At 29.1% G+C, this 22,003-nt stretch overlaps 1 protein-coding gene and 1 long non-coding RNA gene across 4 annotated transcripts; both read left to right on the forward strand.

Moving 5' to 3' along the window:
* The first annotated feature begins 228 nt into the window (after positions 1–228).
* On the forward strand, positions 229–5,086 carry LOC108467151 (uncharacterized). 3 transcript variants are annotated; one of them, XM_053024435.1, is made up of 7 exons: positions 229–304; positions 1,523–1,658; positions 2,465–2,546; positions 3,219–3,394; positions 3,945–4,082; positions 4,164–4,303; positions 4,649–5,086. In XM_053024435.1, the coding sequence occupies exons 2-7, from the start codon at positions 1,534–1,536 to the stop codon at positions 4,909–4,911; spliced, it is 924 nt and encodes a 307-aa protein (XP_052880395.1). In that variant the 5' UTR covers positions 229–304; positions 1,523–1,533; the 3' UTR covers positions 4,912–5,086. The 3 variants fall into 3 exon arrangements, with proteins under 3 accessions (XP_052880395.1, XP_017623179.1, XP_052880393.1); XM_017767690.2 differs by lacking the exon at positions 229–304 and adding an exon at positions 349–977; XM_053024433.1 differs by lacking the exon at positions 229–304 and adding an exon at positions 407–1,059.
* Positions 5,087–18,962: 13,876 nt separating this feature from the next.
* LOC128283411 (uncharacterized) lies at positions 18,963–21,976 on the forward strand. The gene is made up of 3 exons (XR_008273750.1): positions 18,963–19,059; positions 19,536–19,623; positions 21,693–21,976. It is a non-coding gene; the product is annotated as an uncharacterized LOC128283411 (long non-coding RNA).
* The last annotated feature ends 27 nt before the right edge of the window (positions 21,977–22,003 follow it).

Consider the following 22,003-nt stretch of genomic DNA (forward strand, 5'->3'; position numbering starts at 1 on the left):
CTAATGAGTTGATAATGATTAATATAAATGTTTACATGATTTCAGATATTATGTCGTGACTTGGTATTGAATGACCTTGTATAGTTGAATTGATTATGCAACTCGTGTATATAGAACTAATATGTATACTTTTTTATTCCACATATAATCTAAAAAAATTATCATGTACATATTTTTAAATATTTTTTATACTATTATATAATACTTATCAACCTTGTAATCTACTTTGTGTAACAAATATTTTTCCATCGCTAATAGATAGTGGATGACGTAATTTTATTGTGATCACGATTGGATGAACAGAGTAAGAAATTTATACAAAAATTTCATTGCTTAATTTCGTAATTTGGGTTATGATATGGTGAGTAAGTTTGAATGGAAGTGGGAGGATATATAAAAATTACATTTGCAAATACTAACAAAATGCCAAAACCTCACACTATTATATAAACCCCTCTTTCCCATGTTCTTCCTTGCTCTCAAAGCCCTTATATATTATATATTTTTCTTTTCTTTTTTTTTTTGAAAAATATTCTTATCAATAAAAAATTGTGTTGATTCTCATATCCAAACACTTCTTATTATCTACCAATTTATAAATTTCCAGCGTAATAAAGAAATCAAACCCTACACTTAGGGTTTCCTCTCTATACCCTTCTCTTAGAAAAAAAGAAAAGGAAAAGCATTTCTTTTTAAGTATCATAATTTTTGACAATTCCAGTTATGTAATATTGACCCACTTTGTTAAGATTAAGAAAAAAAATCATCTTTTTTGCTGTTAAACGAGATTGATCGAAAAGGATTAAGTATTTGTTTTATTGGTTTTTTTTTTTACTATTTTTGTTGTTAAATTGGAGAAATGGAGAAGAAAAAGGTGACTGTGCCATTAGTGTGCCATGGGCATTCAAGGCCGGTGGTTGATTTGTTCTACAGTCCTATAACTCCTGATGGATTTTTTCTTATTAGTGCCAGTAAGGGTATGGGTTTCAGTTTTCATTATTGATTCACGCCAATTTAAAATCTGGGCTTCTTTTGAATTTTATTTTAGTGATCATTTAGGTATAATCAGCTATGTATCTCTGTCCAGTTACTCTAATGTTGAATTGAATTTGGGTTTTTCTTTTGAGTTAGTCTGTTCTGCTCTTCCCGATCATATTGATTTTCTGTTTTGAATTTTATTTATATATTTACTGTTTTAAGCTGGCTTTTTAACTGCCAGTTTTTTTTTTTTTTCCTTTTATTAGTTATATAGTAATGATTTTAGTCTCATTAGATTGAATTGCAGACTCTTAAGTAGACTTGTAGTTATGTGAATTCGATTCCAATGTTGATGTAGATTGCGTTGAGCAGGACTTTAGCTATTGTTTTGTTGTAAAAAACTGTTAAATTATTGTTGTTCTGTAACTTGAAATGGAATAGTAGTTTTGGAGCAGGAAATCTGATTTGTGGTTGATCGGATTGTCAATGGGATTTGTTTTAATGTTAAATCAACTCTATTTCTAATGATGCGTTGGAAATTCAGACTCCAGTCCAATGTTAAGAAATGGGGAAACTGGAGATTGGATTGGTACATTTGAAGGGCATAAAGGTGCAATATGGAGCTCCTGCCTGGATACCAAAGCATTACGTGCAGCATCTGCCTCGGCTGACTTTTCTGCGTATGTAATTTTATTCAGCTATGAAATCAATTTTTTGGGGGAATGATTTTTTCTGTGCGTTCTTGTACATACCCAATTATTCCTCTGCATCCGTTTTTGTTCTCCATTTGGATTTATTTTCTATCAAACACTCCCCTGGAAAAAATGGACCGCATCCTTGTGGGCTACTGGCTCTTTGTTCCTCATTAGCTCGTTCTGAGAAGAAGTATTGTTGATGAGACTGCAAAACTATGCTCTAGAGGGCAAGCTTTAGGATGGTGTATGATCATGAATCTTAGCTTGGGAAGTAGTCTTTTTCTCCACTATGTTGATTTTGTAAAGAGCACTGCACGATAACATGGGTTGGATGCTGTTTATTTTATTTTATGTGTTGTATTATTGATCTTTCCCAAGATGCAACAATAATATACATTCATGCAGCATGTGAAATACATGCTTTATGTGAATGGTTATTCTGGTGTTAGAATTTTTGTTACTTGATAAATTCAGCTGATACTTGTTCTAATCATATTAATGATTGAAAGATATCTTCTATGGGCTTTCTTTGAAGATCTTGCATAATTACCAATGTTCCACCTTTCTTTTTCTTTCGAGAGTCAAATGTGTCCACTTTTCTTAGTATTTAGGTTCGGGAATCACCTGTGTGTTAACTAATAGAAACTGCTTTTCTTCTTATTGTTTCTCTTGCCCCCCTGTCTCTCTGTATACATTTATATATATGATATATATCATAGTGTTATTGACTCATTGTTAATGATGATGGTCAATTGATAAGTGGATTTATCATTTTCGTCTGATATTTACAGGAAACTGTGGGATGCATTGACCGGAGATGAATTGCACTCTTTTGAGCACAAGCATATTGTTCGAGCATGTGCGTTTTCAGATGTAGGGCTTAATTGCCTTTCTATTGGAATTCTTCTTTTGAATATATCTTATAATTTGAACCATAGACCTGCATCTAATGCTTGTGTAATGCACATTGAAAAGTTTTTCTTGATGGTGCTACCTGGATAACAAGTATTTTTTCTTCTTTTTTTTATTCTGAGCAAGTTATTCTGATAATAGCCAGGCACTACTGCTTTCTATGTAGATTTTATTGCAAGAACTTTATATCTTGAAATGCCAGTATAGTTCTTTTTTCAGAGTAGCATGTGTTTTGACCCAGTTAATAAAGTCCTGTACAAATATCAGTGAAAAAAAACTGCGTTAAATTAATGGCTTGGATATTCTTTTTTGAACCTTGTGTTTACATTTTCTTATTACCGTTGAGAGGAGTTTTAGCATATCTTTTTCATTGATTAATCTTTCGGTTTCTCTATTTGTATTCTGCGTTCTTTTATTCAGCATTTGAATGGTTTGCTAGATAATAATCACATATCCTCTTTGATGGACTGAAGTTGGGTCAGTTTAAGTGGCCTCTGGTGCAATTTTTTTCTTTCTGAAACCTTCAGATATTAAAAATGTATTTTTATTTAATATATGGGAGTTTATCTATCTATGCGTTGCCCACTTGTTATCTGTTTGCAGCGGCATCTGAGTAAATTGTTTTATTTACAGGACACACACTTTCTACTCACTGGTGGAGTTGAGAAAATTCTCCGAATATTTGATTTGAATCGTCTAGATGCGCAGCCAAGACAAGTGGATAATTCTCCTGGTTCAATTAGAACTGTTGCATGGCTCCATAGTGACCAGATGATCTTAAGTTCTTGCACTGAGACTAATGGTGTTAGGTACAACTTTATTCAAATGATAGCACCTTTACTTTCCTTTTTCTCCCATTGTTTGCCACAAGATATTTTAGTTGTAACAAAGTATCATATATGACTTGAATTGATATTGTGTCACTCCAGGACTTTTGAGACAAGGGTGACTAATAGGTAGACTACTCTCTTCTTCTGTATTGGATGCATATTGTTTGTCAAGGTTAAAAGTTAAGCATGGAAGTTTTAGGGCATTTTGCAGGTTATGCAAAATGTTCCTTTGGGTTCACTTTACTTAACTGAATAAAATGCTGGTGCCAGTATTGCTGGTTGACTTCATAAATTGATTCTTAGTATCGGGCCAAATGGGAAGTTGTAAAATCTCAATCTCTTGGATGCCTGATGGAATTTATGAAAATAAAAACAAAGAGAGAGATTTCAGTTTAAATTATTGGTGAAGTATTATATATTGGAAATTGTCTTCCATTTCTTGGTGCATTCTCAAACCCTTTGTGTGTTCACATGATTATATGTTTGAGTATGTGACTTCCTAAACCGTTGTTATGTTGTCTACTTGTAGGTTGTGGGATCTGAGAAGTGGCAAAATTGTTCAAACACTTGAGACCAAATCACCCGTCACCAGCTCGGAAGTGAGTCAGGATGGTCGCTATATAACTACTGCTGATGGATCTACTGTTAAGTTTTGGGATGCAAATCAGTAAGTTCATGTCTTGATTATTTGTGCAAGATCTATTCTTTGCCACCATGGCTGCTGACATTTGTATTCGCTCTTTTTTAGTTTTGGATTGGTGAAAAGCTATGACATGCCATGCAATGTAGAATCAGCTTCATTGGAACCAAAGCATGGTAATAAGTTCATTGCTGGAGGGGAAGACATGTGGGTCCATGTCTTTGATTTTCATACTGGAGAAGAGCTTGGTATGTGCCTCGAGATTGTCAGATAAACACTGAATATTTATGAAGACCATTCTTTTGAATTTCATATTCCTTAATGCCTAAAGTGGATCCATTTTTGCATTGTCTTGGAATGGCCGCATAAACACCTCCATTATTACATGGCAATATTTTAAAAGAATATCTAGGTCTCATGTTCTTGTATTGTGCAAATGCTGCAAGTAATATAAAACAATCTGAGAAATATAATGCCGGATCCTCACTGCGTTGGATGAGCTGCGTTATCGTGTGAGACTGATTGGATGATGTCTATATGGGTTTTTGTCAATGTTTGAGAGTTCTAACTAATCTTGTGCTTAATCTTTGTAGGTTGCAACAAGGGTCACCATGGTCCTGTCCACTGTGTTCGTTTCTCACCAGGAGGGGGGTCCTTTGCATCAGGATCTGAAGATGGTACCATTAGAATATGGCAGACAAGTCCAGTGACTCACGATGAGAGTGATCTACTTGGAAGCGAACCAAGTGGGAAAGTGAAGGCTGTCGCTGATGAGGTTGCCCGTAAGATTGAGAGTGGCCTCCATATTGGCGGGGAAGGTAAAACTGGAGATACGGATAAGGCAACCGATGCCTGACATGGTATTAAAATTGTTTAATGCATTCAACGAGTGTTTGTTTCAGCTTGCGTGCCAGGTTTGTAGGATTATGGTGTCTTTCCGCACCTTGCCTGTTCGTCTTTTCTATCGAAATAAAATGAACTGCCAAACTTCCTTTAATTTTCAAGTAAAGTTTGAAGTTTTGATCTTAAAATCAATGAACGTTTTGGCTTTGTTTAAGGTTGGTAGATGCTGTTAAAATTCTGGGAAAGTCGAGGCCATGTCTCATATCAATATCTAATAGATTTACGTCATTGATTCGGAATCCAAATGCGGTACGTAGCAATTAGTTATCGCAGCAGGCTTGGGAAGTGACTATGAAACGGATGAAGATACGAGCTCCAAATAATACTCGTGTAAAAGCAATTTGGTAACAGAGAAATAAAAGAAACTTGGCAATAAGCTTCAAATATAATGCTTTTATCTTGTTACCAATTGAATCAAAAAGTAGATACGTAATTGCTGAACAGAAGCATGGCTTTCCACATAAATCACAGTCGAGAAAAGTTGCAAAGCACCTGTGATACGCAGGGTTTCCCCTGTTTCATTCCCCAGATTGAACCAAGCTGGCTGACAACCTCCGCATCATCAAGCAATATTCTATTCCAACAGCAGTGGTGTGTAATATACTGGTCAGCCATTGATCTCGAGACAGATAAAGTAACTCCGTCCATGACTCTTTCACTCCATATTGTTTCATCACCCATAGATTTATATGATCCTCCACTGGACAAGTTGAGTGGTCTCGAGAATCACAAACATTCCCCCAGTACAGCATTCATATACTCAAAATGTGAACGGTTGCTCCCACATTTTTTCACTTTGAAGCTCGTGTCACCTTCTGGGACTTCATAGTATTCCTCGGTGCCAAGGTCCAGAGCAAAAATTACTTGGTGATATCATACCCAAATCCAAGTATTGGATTGCTATCATGATCCATGGTTATATCATTATCCAACGGTTTCTTCACGGTGATAAACGGCAAGTAAACCATTGCAAGAACCAAATATTCTTGGTTTCAGCTGTTAAAGGGCGAGGAAATTGAACGAGGTTGTTGAGAGAGTCGAAATCCACGGAGTAGGCTTTATCATCGTGTTCAAGACAATTATCAAGGAAGAGTTTGAGATTGGTGTTGGTTGTCAAGGAATGGTCGAGATGGAGTTTGGCAAAATCTGGGTCATCTACGAGGCAATCCCATGACTTGGTTACGCTTTGGAGCGTACAACTGTCTTCATTGGAAGCCGACACAGGATGAGGGATGAAGGTAAAATTACAGTATGAAAAACTGATAATATAGGGACTAAAATTTACAAAAGGGAGAAGAAGGATTTCTTCTTTGTTTAAGAAAAACTGAGAAATATCTTGAATGCCTTCATTGGGGTCTTCCACCTCATTTTATAGGATCATAACTCAATTTAAAAAATTAGAATTCCGCACAATTTCTTGATAAAGATGACATATTTTCTTTGGATAAGGCTGACATCTTTTGTTTAGTTGTGGTTACTTTCACGTTGCTTCCTTTTTTGTCGTTTCTTCTCGTGGTTGTGCTCACGTTGCTCTTTTTTTTCTTGTTTCTTGGTCGTGATTTTTTTGCACGTTGCTTCCTTTATCTTTTATGTCAACTTTCTTAGATATTGTTCAAATTCATTTCTTCAATTTCATCTAAATTTAATGAATCTATTCACAATTCTGGTGAGTTTCAATTTTCTCATGTGTTTTTGATGTCTTTAATTGTATGGGATGAAAAATCATCAATCTCTATTTTAGTTATCTTTTTTGGTAGTTGAATAGATTCTTCATTTATATCATCCTGGTGATTTCTAGTATTATATGCCAGTAATCTTTGACCATCAGTCCAAAATCTATATGTTTTTTTGTTGAAGTAGGTTCTAGGATTTGGCGATTAGATCTATTCCTGCTTGGATTTGATAATAAACATGATTATTATAACACTTGTCAACATATTTTGTCAAGTGCTCTTTTTCTTCTAAAGCTGCAGATATGTTTCTTCCTGTAATCATTTTTGAGATAGTCCAAATTTGGTATGGCTGATAAAATTTTTCACGTTCAACTATATCAATAAGACTATAGATTTCAAGATGAAAATAGTAAAAGAAGTCATCTTCATTTACCATATGCAATAACGAAGATTTAATAAATGTTGGAAAATATTTTAATAAATGAAAAGAAAAATTTTGAACTGTTATTTTTTTAACAAAATCCCATTCAATCTAACTAATATCAAAAGGTTCATGATCAAGTCTAAATTTTATAGTAGAAAATTTTTCATCTAAAATAATTAATAAAACATAAACTTGTAAAAATGTTCGAAAAAACTTTTTGAAATTAAGCTTGCGATTGCAAATAGCTTCATTTATTTTAAAAAATATTTCTATAGGTAAAATAATTCTAGCCTTATTATATAAACATAATCTAAATTTTTATTTATAACTAGATTAATTGTTCCCTTGTTAATAAAATCTCGGGATATATCAAGAAGATTGTTTATCTCCTTGATATCTAAAAACTAATTTTAGTTCTTCCCAATCACGATATAAAATAAATTTTAACAATAAATCATGAGCTTATTGTTCTTTAGTTATTTTTCAACTAAGAATTGTGAAAGCTTAGTAAGAGCACTTCTAAAGTTTGCTCTTTGTCCAATAATATAGGTTTTCCATATTTCATTTATAAAACTACATAATTTTAAGGGTAAACCTAAATTATAAAAATATTTTATTTCCTGTACTTGTTGTGGTTTCAACAAATTTTCTGCCTCACAAAATTTTTCCGCCCCTCAAATGATTTCAGCATAACTAGCTTGGTATATTGAATTTGGATCTTGAGACCATGATAATTGACTTACTAGCTATGATGTAATTGAGCATTGAGTTGAAATTCCAACTGGTGTTCTTATCATTGGATATGAAACATGATATCCTTGATTAGGATAAAATGATACCTGGGAAAGTATTAACACAAATCCTTGATTAGGATATTTTGATTTGAATGTGTTCCATCTGTTGGGCCTTTTATTAATGATAGTCCATTCACCAACTTTTTTTAGAGGTTGTTTACCTCTATCCATAAGGCCTGCTAAGATAATCAGCAATAATATTGTTAGTGCCTTTGATATATAAAACTTCAAAATTAAAAGTACATAATTCATTATACCATCTAATTCTTCTTCGTACAATTTTTAAACTTTAATTAGTAAGAAAATGTTTAACCGATTGATTATCAATTTTTATCATAAATTATACATCCCAAAAACCGGGTTAGAAGAAATTGGGTTAGTGAAACCAAGAATGGTCACGTCTTGATTTTGAGTTAAGATTGTGAAAATTTTGTCGAGTGAGTTAATCTGGTTCAGTGGATAGGTGTTGGGGTGATGTGTGTGAGATGCTGGGTTCGAATTCTTCCCTTAGAATTTTGTTAATTTTGGCTTAAATATAATTTTTGTTCAATTTGTGTCAGAATGAGCTTACTGGTTTAGTGGTAAGGTGTTAGTTTATCTTTTAATCTTGCGCTCAAGTCATTACGTGAGCAAAATGGTAATATTTGCTTCTCCATGTGTGTACCGTTTATGTAGTAGTGGTTGGACGGATTAGGGTACCTAATTTAGTGGGCAATAATTGGTTGTTTTTAAAATATATATTTTTTATTTAGAAAATCTCAAAATTTTCTCCTCTTTTTCCCTTACCCCTTTCTTCATCATTTGTTTCATTTATGTATTTATTTTTCATTCTTTGGCTACTTTAATTCTTTTTTCTTTTTTTGTGTTCCTTCCTTTTTGCTTTTGTTTCCTTTCTGTTTGATTCCCTTTCTTTACATAGTCGACGTGTGTTCCTATCAGGAGAGGAACAATTAACATTCAACGATTTTCCAACGATTTGAATTTGTGCATTGCTATTTATGTACAAGGGTTCTGGAAGTCTCATGGGTGTTTTGCATAAAAAACAGTCAATGTGTGTAATGAAAAACCTGAAAAATAGTGATTGATGCAAAGTAAAAAAGTAGACTGTCGATGCTACACGGCCGTGTGCCAGGCTATATGTGCCATATAGTTGTGTGACAAGCCGTGTGCCAGACTGTGTAAACCACACGGCCTAGGTCAATTGGGCCATGTGGGCCACATGGGCGTGTATGAGGCCATGTGGGTCACACGGGTTGGTTAATTGGGCTATGTGGGCCCAGTTTTTGAAAATTTTCACTTAGGCCTGATTTGATCCATGAATCGTAATTAGACTCTCCGTAGGGTCCATACTGCTTAAATAAGACTTGAAAACAATGTATTTGTTAATATTCTTTCATATGGGATATGTTTAAGGTGTGTGATTTATACATATATTATCTATGTTCTGTTAATTTTGACAGTATGTTTCTGTGTTACTATGTTTGGATGTGAGCATGTGATGTCAGAATATGTTAATTTTTATATCTCTAAATCAGTTATATAACCATGCATGTGACTTCATGGCAAAACTGATGTGTTTCAATAAGGTTTGGTAAATCTGTTCTACAAAGTGTGAACTCCCGTGCCTTTTTTTTTTGTTATTGTACGTTAGCATGTCTTACATGCTTGTCATTCTAGTTCTATATATACATGCCATGATACGTTGCATGAGGTTTGGGATGATGTTGAAAGGAGGAAGATTCTGGTAGTTTAATGATCTGTGTATTCTGGAAGTTTATCCACATTTCTGTTTGGTAGCTTGTCTGCTATTATGGTGGCTCGATCACATATGTTTGTTTTGGCAATTGGGCTGCAATATAGTGGCTTGACCATATATATCCGTATATATATATAGAACCAGAACTATTCGGTTGGTGTGATTTGGTTGGATGAGTTCTGAGAAATTCTATTTCGGTGTGTAGCGGAGTTGGGTAGGATGTTTTCTGAAAAATTCGCATTATGATTTTCTAAATTATACCGTATTTGCATAATCATGCATTCTCAATTATGTTTAATTGATTGTTATGAAATTTTCTGTGGTTCTCTTATTTGTATATTGTATTGTGTATAATCTCAGTTTGAGTTTTAGTTATACATTGATCTTTATAGTTCACCCCTTTCTTTTATCTTTGACTTTTCATGTAAACTGTGAGTTTAGGATCGAACAGTGTACAGGAGCTCGGATTGTTTCTCGGTTAATAAAATAAGATATTTACCTTTTTTTAGTTATTTTGGACTGTAAATTTGTTTGGACTTCGTTTTTTGTTTTTGTTTTGTTTGTTTGTTTTTGTTTTGTTTGTTTGTTTTTGAGTAATCTAACATGAAATTGCAAATTACACGGGTTAATAATTTAAAATTCAGTTTTCAAAATTAAAACTCCAAAAATTTTCTACTATAAAATTAAGTAACCTCTTAAGTGTTTTTCTGAAAATAAACAAATAGTTCTAACGTATGTTTGCCTTAAAGCTGGAAAAGATTTGCCAAAATTATGACTTTCAAAATATGGTTTTGGATACAAATTCTGGGTTTGAAATAAGTGACTCCAGACTTAAGTATTTCTAAACATTTGTGAGAGTTTTGTCAAATTTTATGTTTACGAAACACAATCTGAATTTGATTAAAACAAAAGTTTTTAAACAAATTGATGTAATTCCTCAAAATCCGGTCATAACGACTAGGCCGGGTTTGAGGTGTTCTATAAAATTTTCAGGTGCTAAATATATAAGAAAATTTTTTATTCCTTTTTTATAGCTAATAATTCTTTTTCAAATATGACATAATTAATTTCATTGGTTTAAATTTTCCTGAACTATATCCACATATTAATTCTTCGTTATTTTTGTTCTAACTTTTAAAACACATCCCCAATAATTTTGTGAGGCATCTATTTCAAAAATTAATTTGTCGCCTTGTTTAGGTAAATAAACTTTTGGAATCTGAACTTTTTCAGATTTTAAATTTTTAGTCTTTTTAGACCGGAAAAGGATTTATCATTTTTAATTTTTCATATAACATACTTTTTTTCTTGATAGGTTTGGAAAGAAATTTCTTCCATAATTTATAATTCTTAAAAATTGTGAAGCTACTTCTTATCTTCAATCTTTTCAGAAACTCTTTTATTTTTATTATAATATGATATTGTAGTTTAAGACAATCAGAGATAATTTTAATCTTAAAAATTTTATTTCTATTTTTTCTAGCTCTATTTTCTTTGGGCTTAATATTATCCCATGTTTTATGAATTTTTAGGAAATAATATTTAAATGTTTTCTATGTAACTCTAGAGTATTTGAAAATATCAAATGTCATCTATATAAACTACACAAAATATCTTATATTTATTAAAAATAGAATCCACTCATCTTTGAAATATTTGTGATGCATTACATATTTCAAATGGCATCACTTTCTATTGGTAATGTTTATTGGGTAAACAGAAGGTTGTTAAAGGTTTAGATTCTTCTGTTAGCATGATTTGCTAGAATCCTGATTTACAGTCAAATTTACTAAAGTATTTTGTTTGTTTAGCCTGATTAATTAATACATCTTTTCTTGGAATGGAATAAACATAAATAATAATATTTTGATTTAATCTTTTATAATTAATGAACATTCTAGCTTTACCTCTTTTTATTTTTGCATGATTTCTAACCGTAAAGGCTAGACTAGAATGTAGACTATTAATTTTTTTATCAATCATTTATCTAATAACTCCTTAATTTGTATATCAAATTCTTCTATATCTTGTTTATTATAAATCATTGGTTTAACTCTAATAATTTTACTGGGATTTTCTAATTTTATACTACAATATCTAGGGCTATTTTGCCATAACTTGAATGGTTCATCACTAAAATTATTATCTACTATATTAAACAACCGATGACATATTTTTAGTTATTTAATTTGTTCCTTTCTTGGTGGTCTAAATTTTTGTCACATATAAATTTATGGTTTTCTACTAATGGTATTTCTATAGAAGTTTTTTCTACAAATAACATAATTAAATTTTTATCAATAGAAAATGACAAATGTTGATATATAAAATTATTACCTAATAATAAGTCTCCATGCATTTCTAAGAAGCATAATAATTTGGGTATTACAAATATTACATTATTTATATAAATTGGTATGTTTCTAGCTTTATATTGAATAATGGTTTTATTACCACCTATTCTTATAGCTCTTATTAGATGCTTCAAAGGTCCCACTTTTCTAGAGGAATAACATTTTTTCTTCAACTACTAGTCGTAGTTCCAGATATCTAGTAAAGCATGTAAATAATATGTTTTATATTTTATCAATTGAAATGTTATTTTAATATATGTATAATATTTTCTGGATTAAAAATTTGAGAATGTAATTACATCTCTCGTTCCAAGTTTCATTTGTTGGAGTATAATTAAAGTTTGTATTTTCTTCATTCTAGTGCTTCTAGAAGTTATAGAACTTCTAATTAGTTCTATAAAAAAAATAGAAATATAAACTTTTTCATTCCTATTGGTGTTGAAGAATTTGGAGTTTCCTCATCTTCATCTATTTGTGTATTTGAGGGTAAAATCAAATTATTGTTAGTATTTGCCACTATTGTATTTTTAAAATATAATTTATCTCTAGACACTACATATGCTATTGTAGTAATTGGTTTAAATGTAGTTGGACTATTAATTCTTTCCATCGTCCAATCTCTTGGAATTGATAGATCACTTAGATATAATAATTTTGGTTGTATTTCAATAGTAATTTTATTAAGTTCAATGAGTTCAATAATTTTGTTATTGATTTATTTGATTTCTACTTTTGCTGTATTAGTATATTCATTAATAGAAGTCCAATTGATTGCTAGATCTTCAGCTAATTAAATCATTAATTTCATAATTTTTGTTTGAATTTTGAGACATAAACATTCTTCTATCAATGGATCTGTAATAAAGTGATTAGGTTTAACTTTAAATTCTATTAGTCCCGAATGTAAATTTGATTGAATTCTTCAAATAAGTACTTTTCTTGGATTTTCAAATCTTTTATCTAATAATACTGCTATTATTGGTATATCATGTCATCTTCTAAATAAAGCTCTTATACTTATCATTATAATGCCTAAATGTATGTATCTAACTTGGGGATATTTCTTTTTAATCCTCTTAATTTTCTCTTTAGTGAATAATGGAATTTCTTTTAATCCATTTTTAGTATCTTTGGCAACTGTATTACCACTTATTTTTTCTATATGTCTTTGACACCAAATTTTGTATTTAGATATTTTATAAATTTCCTCTTTAGAAATATGATTTTATTAATCTTTTCTATCATTTCATCGAAAAATCTTTTTCTTCTCCGATTATATTTTTTAATTTTATATCTTATTGTTCATTATTAGGAATTTCTTCTAATTGATTATTTGAACTACTTCATATATTAAATATAAGGCTTAATGATAAATTTGGCCACTAACGTTTGCATGTTTTATCAAAATGACCCTAATTATATTTTTAAGCCTTTTTGGTGATCAACCTTTGTTCTTTTTTTTTATATGTTTTTTCTAACAAATTTAATGAATAAATTTAGGGTTTCAATTTTCTTTTCTTTCAAAAGTTTCAATTTTTCTTATGTTTATTTACTAAGAAGTTTTTCTCTTGAGTTAATTTTTTAGATAATTACTTTTATTTTCTTTAAATTAAGAGTTGTTTTTTAATTTAATGTATTATTTATTTATTTTATTATTTTCCACATGTAATTATCTTATTAGGTTATCTAAGTAATAAATTGCATCTCATTAAAAATATTTCACATATGAAATTTCACATCATCCCGTTAACTTTTTTAACAGTATTTTCATTAAATCTATTAGAAAAGCAGATTGAAAAAAAAAAAGAACAAAGGTTGATGAAAAAAAAAGGCTCAAAAATACAATTAGAGCCATTTTGACAAAACATGCAAATGTTAGTGGCCAAATTTATTATTAAGACTAAATATAAATATATATTCTTCATTATCTGTATCATAATTTGTTTATGATATTCATTTGTATAATATTTCCTTAGGATTATTTCCTCTCCGGAGCAAATTTCTAATTTTTTTTCTTCAAGTGTTTTAATAATTTTTCTTGCACTTTTTCCTTTATTAGGACAATTTGATTCTATATAATCTTCTTCATCACATATAAAACATTTATATTTTTGCTTTTTAGGATTTTTAAAAGCTTTTCTTCTAAGAAATCTTTTATTATTATTATTTGGATTTTTATTTGTTTCCAAGGTTTCCTTCTAACTAGCTTATATCTTCTATTTTTCTTTTATGTTTTTTATAAATATTAGGACCTACTGATTTACATCCAAATTCCCATTCATTATCTAAAATTTTGTACAATGTTTGTTATTTTATTTATGCTTAACTTGTTTAGAAGCCTTACTTTGTAAGAAATAATTGATTATTGTTTCTTTTGCAAAATTAATTCTATTTCCCATAGAATCTATAGTATTTATATGTGCACAAGATATTTTGCTATGTTTTTCTAAATAAGAATCATATTTTTTTATACAAATCTCATTCAATGGTGGTGATAATTTATGAAAATATTTTTTTCAAAATTCTATATTTTTATTTTTTAATTTTGATATTCATGAAGAATTCTTTTAGAAAAATCTTCTAAATATCTAATATCACATAATTTAATTTTTGGCAACATATAACTAGATAGACTATCTTGATCTTTTTATCAAGATAACTACAAAATTCTATTTTTAGAATATAGATTAGTCCTTTTAATACATCTTTGGGAGTTTGAATATGATTGATTAACTATCTTTTTGTTAACTTCCTTTTCTAGTTCTGCCCATCTTCTTAAAATTGTAAAACATTTCCTTGAAATGTTCCAATAAAATAATTAAAATTTTTGTCCAATTATTGTTGTTTACAACTAGAGTCATAGACTATGCCCAATCATCTATGATTTTTTTATAATCTGCTATAGGAATATTTGTAAGATCTAAATGTATTCTTCATTGAGCAATATTTCTTTTGTTTAGATAGTTTATCCTATGTGAGATAGGTTGGGTAGACAACTTTCCTAAATTTTCATATTTTATTTCATTAGTAGCAATATTTTTAGTTTGATTACCAAACATTCTAGTTATATTTTTCAACTTGTTCACAATTTCTATTAAAGGATCTTAAATAATCATATTTTAAAATATCCAAATCTAATTTTTTTTCATTAGGACTTTGATCTGTTTGATCGTTTCTATTAGTTCGGTATATATAATTTCATCATCTGTTGAAGAATTTTCTCCATCGATTTATAACTTGTAACTTTTATATCTTCTAGGTTTATAGAATTATTAGAACTACTACTACTTTATGTAGAATCATAATTTAAGTTATAATAATAATTAAATAACATAAATAACTCTTTATGTTTTTCATAAAGTTGTTCAATAAGTTTTAAATATTCTATTTTTTTCATTTTTATCAAATGTTTGAGTAAATTTAATTTTCCAATGTTCTATAAGTTCTTTATAAGATTGAAAGTCATATTTTGTTGATATGTAAAATTTCTTTTTTGTTTTTAGAATTTTTATGCTTTTCATCTTTTGTAGATGATTCTTCAGAGGAAATGCCTTCTTTTTCTGACAAAGCTAATATTATATTGCTATTACCATAATACAAATGTCCTAAATCTATTTCTTGTTTTATATTTTTATTAATAAGAACTTGTTCTAATTTATCAACTTCAGATAAGATATTTTTAGACTCGTAATTCAAATCTAATTCAGTTACTTCTCCTAAATTATTTATTTGTTGTTCTATTTTATTAATTTTATTATATAACTTATAAAAATATATAGAAGTAATATCCATTAAACCATTAAAACCTTTACTAATTGATGAAATATTATTTTAGTCAATATACATAGTATGATTGCAACTTTTATCCCTATATAGACAATTTATTTCTTTCATGAAATTTATTTTAGGTACCTAAAACCGTCTATTATCTATTAAATTTCTCTTATTATAAAAAGCCGTTGTCTCAACCAGGATAAAAACAGACAACAGTAAGATAAAATAATATATATATATATAAGTTTTAAAATAAATAACAATGAAATAAATAGAAGTGAGAATAAATGATAGAACTTATAATGAATACTAAGATATTATTTTTTCTAGAAACCATTACAAATTTACAGGATGAATACTAAGATATTGTGGGATTCTTCAAGAGAAAAATAAAAAAGTTTGGTTGAATTTGAGAAATAAGAAGTTGTTCAAATCCAATAAACAAACAAGGTGAATGGAAAAAGTGGATTTAGCTTAATTGTAAACTACTATTGGTAAATTCATTATTAGAATGCTAAGTCAAACATGTGCCTTTTTCAAAAAAATCATTCAACTATGTTGTGTCTAAACTTTTAATAATTTTTAAAGCTATCTATAACTACAAACAACCAATTATATAAGGCCACTGAAGATGATAAGGACAAACATGCGAAGTTGAGAAGTTTGAAAAAAAAAAGAAAAAAGAAGGGTAAATCACAAGAATCGTCTACCAATTATGCCTTTGATTCTATTTTAGTCACTCAATTAATAATTTTTTTTTTGATTTAGTCACTCTCCTCGTTAGTTGTTGTTAGGTGAGTGATGAAAATTTGATGTGGGCTTTTTTATTAACCTGATAACAAATTTAGCTTTTCAATATTTACACATTTTATCAATTTAATTCTAAATCTAAAATTTAACAAATTTAACCCTTAATATTTACAAAACTTGACATTTTGGTTTTAATCTAAAAAAAAATCAATAAGCTTAGACCTCAACTTTTAAAAATTTTGTCAATTTAATTTTAATTCTAAAAGTTTCAAAACAAAGAAAAATATTAAACAAATCATTTTTTGATAAAAAATAAAAAAATTTAAAAATATAAAAACTCACAAAATGAAAAATATATCAAATGATTCAAAAGAAGTAAACAAGAAATGAATTGATGGTTAGAGAGAGATGAAGTTGGTCATTTGCATGTAATTGACAAAATTATCTCTCTTGATTCAATTTAGTTTGTATTTTTAATTATTGGACTAAATTATCTAGGACTTTGGATGTTTGATTGATGTACTTGGACTACCTAAATTTAAAAGTTACTCTTTAAAATATATTTATGTAATTAGTATATATTAATATATAAATTTTTATATGTTAGCGTGAAATATGTAAATCAATTACTTTCTTTTAAAATTACGATAATTTATTTAAATTAATTTTTAAAAATATTATATACTTACCAAAATTTATGATTTCACCTTAAATAAATATTTATATTTTTAAATTCCTTGAGATGCGTTTACCTAAAGAATATTAAAATTTTGAAAAATCTGATAATGCTAACGTTAGGGTAATATTTGTGATTATTTCATTTGGATAAATAATTTTTTAAGAAAAATCAAGTCAGTGAAGTTTAGTAAATTAAAAATAATTAAAAAGAAAACTAATGATATTAAAATTAAATAATATAAAACTATGTAATATGAATATTATTACATAAATATTTTTAATAACATAAAATATAAAATATATATTGAGATTCAATAAAAATAAAAATTAAAGTTATTATTATTATTATTATTATTATTATTATTATTATTATTGTGAGACTACATGTATTAAATGAAAAGAGATTTTGAAAATTAAAACCAACTATTTAGGTGGAATTTGAGTTACTTAAAACTCATTTTGAATTTTTTAAAAAAATTAATTATGAGGTGCTACATGATGGTCGCTCGCCTTATCTCTTGGTCATATGGTAGGGGATTCGATTATCACTCATGAGAAAATAATATATTTTATGGTCAATTTTTTATTTCTTCGAAGAGCATTTATGATTTAGAAAATTAACCACTACTATAGGCGATGGATACCCTATTTTGACCAAAATAAATTTATTAAAAAATTTAAAAATTTCTATTATGTTTATCCAAATAAATAATTTTTTAAAATTTTAAAATTCTACTAAAAGTAAAAGTTCTCCAAATCCCTCATCCAAACTTTGAATATATTTATTTCAAAAAAAAAAAACTTTGGAAGTTTTATATTTTGTTAGAGTTAAGAATAAAATTAAGTTGATAGGACAGTTGATAACTTTCAATTTTGAAATTTGATAATATAGGTGAAGTAGGATAGACTGTTTTATATTTTTAAATTAACTTTTAACCCATTAATGATATAATTTTTATAAAATTAACTCATGACTACTATTATTATATTATAATATTATGCTTACAAATTCTTTTTAAGAAATAAATTTGATCATTGTAAATTTCTTTCTTGAAAAATTTAACTCAATAAAATTTGCGGTTTTATAAAAGTATCTGTTATATATTGAATTGTAAAACTAATTTCCAATTTCCAATTTGTAATATGTAATTTTAAAATAAAATTAATGGATAAAACTTTTAACCTACTAATAATATATGTTGCAATATTTAAAAAATTGTAATCTATTATTGAGGATTTATTTTAAAATTTGTAATATGAAAATTTAAGCTAAAATTGATTTTAAAAAATATTTTACTTAAAATTTTTATAAAATTTATGATTTTATTATAAAATAAAAATACAAAAAGTAAAGAACAAAAAGAACGAGAGAGCAAAGAGAAGGCGTATTTTATTGATCAATTAGAATATTTACTGTAATAGCCCAAAATTGGGTCTAGTCGGAACAGTGGTTTCGGGACCACAAACCCGACGAGAAAAAAATTATTTTTATTATATTTTTATAGTCTATAAATTTGTGAAAATATTTTGTAAAAAATTTCGTTCGAAAATTTTGACGTTTGGGCACTCAATTTAGTCAAAAGGACTAAATTGTAAAAAGTGTAAAAGTTGAGTTCTTTATAAATGAGGTGCCTAATTGTTATGAGTTTTAAATTGAAAGTCCTTATGTGATAATTATTCCTTTAATAAGTTAGTGAATGGATATTTGTTTGGTATTTTTGAAATTTGGTTGAAATAAAAAAGGGTAATTTTGTAAATTAATTAAAATAACCTAATAAGACAAAAATGATAAAAGCTATCATTTTTTTTTCCATTCTTTCTTCTTCAACCGTGGGAAAGAACCGAAAATGGCAGCCATGGATGAGCTCCATTTGGCCAAGCTTCTATGGCTTATATAGGTACGGTTTTTGTCCCGTTTTTAATGATTTTCGTATTTTTGAGATCCCCGAAGCTTAAATTTTCTATTTCTACCAATTGATTGAAGAGAAATTAGAGTTTAAAAAATTACCCATTCATGATATGGTTGTGTTTTGATGATTTATAGTAGATAATGAATGCTTGATGTGTTAAATATGAGTTTTATTCAATGAATTTCGGTAAAAATGTCAAAAAGGGGTTAAATTGTAAAAGTTATAAATTGGTCATAAGTGTGTGAATTAGTGAAAATTTGGAGTTTCCATAGAAGAGAAAAATGTTCAGCATGTCTTAAACCTTATAGAAATTGAATAAAAAATTATTTTACGAGCCTAGGGTAAAAGTGTAATTTTTGAAAAGTTAGGGGGCATAATTGTAAATTTTCCAAATTTTGATATATGAATTGAATTGGTTAGTGTGTTGATAAAATGTGTTAAATAAGTGTTATTTGACATGTTAGATCAAGAAAACATGAAATTTTGGATTAAGATCAGGGAAGAACAAAGTTGTGTGCTAAGTCAGAAAAGTTAGCCGTTTCAGCATTTGAGGTAAGTTGGTATGATAATAATACTGCAATAATGTTATTGCCTTGATATTAAATGAGATGTAAGTTTATATGTAAGTAATACATCAATTTTACTTGTATTATGATATTTTATAATAATATTGGAAATATGTTTGTTGATAATTACTTGATTGGTGAAATTATTGGAAAAGAGAGAGAAATCCCGGTTGAACCTTCGGAAAGATTGAATGATACAGATGGTATGTAGCTAGGTCACATGTATGGTGCTGAGTGCACATCATGTGTACAAGAGAGCTACGAGACATTATAATATAGCTAGGTCGCATAGGTGATACTATTTGTACACCATGTAGACAAGAGAGCTACGAGATAAACTGGCTAGATCACATGGGTGGTACTAAGTGTTCACCATGTGTACAAGAGAGCCGAACTATATAATGGGTGGAGCTATGTGCTGAAACCACCAAGTATCGAGTATTGATCCGAAGTGTTCAACAGGAGACTTACTACGTACTGCTTTGTGAGTTTTGTGAGGAATAAGTGCAGGAACTTGGTTATGTGAATGATGTATTCATTAAGTGACTGGGATGTGGTAAGGTTATAAACAAGTAAGTTCGTACGTATTAAGTATTATTATATTGAGCATTTAATGCGTTGGAATCATATAAATGGAATATTTATGAGTATTTTAATGATTAATGATTTATCGACCAAACGAACGGCACTTAGTGTGCGAAGTATTGAGGATGACACTTAGTGTGCAAGACATCCGAAATGGCACTTAATGTGCGAAGTATCGAGGATGGCACTTAGTGTGCGAAACATCCGGTATAGCACTTAGCGTGCAAGACATCGATTGTGCAGCGACATTTCGTGTAAGTATGATTTTGTTATGGATCGGTACAGGTATGTATGAGCTTGTTAATAGCATTATTATAATTGAGATTTAATGCTGTATAATTGAATTGTTGATGATTATGATTGTACGAAAGTATTTTATGAAAATTTGGCATTGGAAATTCCTGTTGAACTTTAGGAATAAATTAGGATACAAAGGGCATGTCATTAAAGTTACATTGATTTGGCTTCGAACCATGATACTGACACTTAGTGTGCGAGATTCCCGAGTATCCAATTTTTATTCCAAATAGTTCAACGGGTATATCAAAAATATGAATGAGTAATTTAGCCTTGACAGATTTGAGTTACTGCAGTAGTGTAACTTTGAAAATACACTAAAAATAGTGGAAAATGAGTTAGAGGTAGAATAAAACATGGGATTAAATCTTAATGAGTCTATTTTCACATGAAAGAAACAAGGGAAGAAAAAGAATTTCATATTGTGTGATATTTGAATTCATGTGAAACAGGGTCTGAATGAATTCGAGATCCCCTGTTCTGACTTTAGAAATTCACCAACAATTGTAAAAAAATTATTAAGAGTCATAACTTAGATACATGGATTCATTATTGAGTCTATTTTTAGGAGAAATAAACAGTATGGTCGTTGGAATTCTGTACAGGGAGAAATTCGGTTCGTAGTGCATAGGGGTCAGAGTGGTCATACCCTAAAATAGGGGAGACTTTAACTAATAAATTGTACTAATTGGCCCAACCAAAAATTATAGAAAAAAATTAGTAAGTAGACATATGAGTCTAGTTTCAAGAGAAATAGACAAGAACATTATTCGAGTCTTGTACTATGAGATAATTGAACTTTAGTACAGAAGGGTAGGAACTGTCAGATAGTGAATCAGGGGTAACTTTGAGGAATAAACTTTACTATTTGGCTTAACCAAAAATTCTGGAAATTTTATGGAAGAAAGGAAAATAAGTCTAGTTTCATGGAAAATTAACGGAACTTAATTCGGAGTTTCGTAGCTCCAGATATAAATAATTTAGTGACTATGATTCAGGAAAATAGCCTTAGCTGATCTTGTGTAAAAAGATGAAATCATGTGATTAATGATTCTATTTTCTTGAGCATAATCATTGAGGAATGGGATAATATTGTTAATTAAATTGCTTATTATTATTAATATTCCAACTTACTAAGCTTTTAAGCTTACACCATTTTCCCATTTCTCTTAGTGTTGTCAGGTTGGCTCGGGGTTGGAGATCGTCGGAAGTATCATCACACTATTAGTTTATCAAATTAGAATAATGGTAATTCTTATTTATTGTTAAATAAGTGGCATGTATAGATAATAAGTTATTGATATTAGGTAATATCATGATTTAGCCAAATGTATAGGCTCATTTTGCTTCATTGTATATAGCCATAAGATTTGGCTCATAATGGTTAAAGTTATGTAAACCTATTTTATGTATGCGTAGATAAATATCTTGGTGTGGCTAAGTTAAGAACACAAAAAGGGCTTGGAAAATAGCATATGATACAC

This window comes from Gossypium arboreum, chromosome 2, assembly GCF_025698485.1.
Source record: "Gossypium arboreum isolate Shixiya-1 chromosome 2, ASM2569848v2, whole genome shotgun sequence".
NCBI classification, from domain to species: domain Eukaryota; kingdom Viridiplantae; phylum Streptophyta; class Magnoliopsida; order Malvales; family Malvaceae; genus Gossypium; species Gossypium arboreum.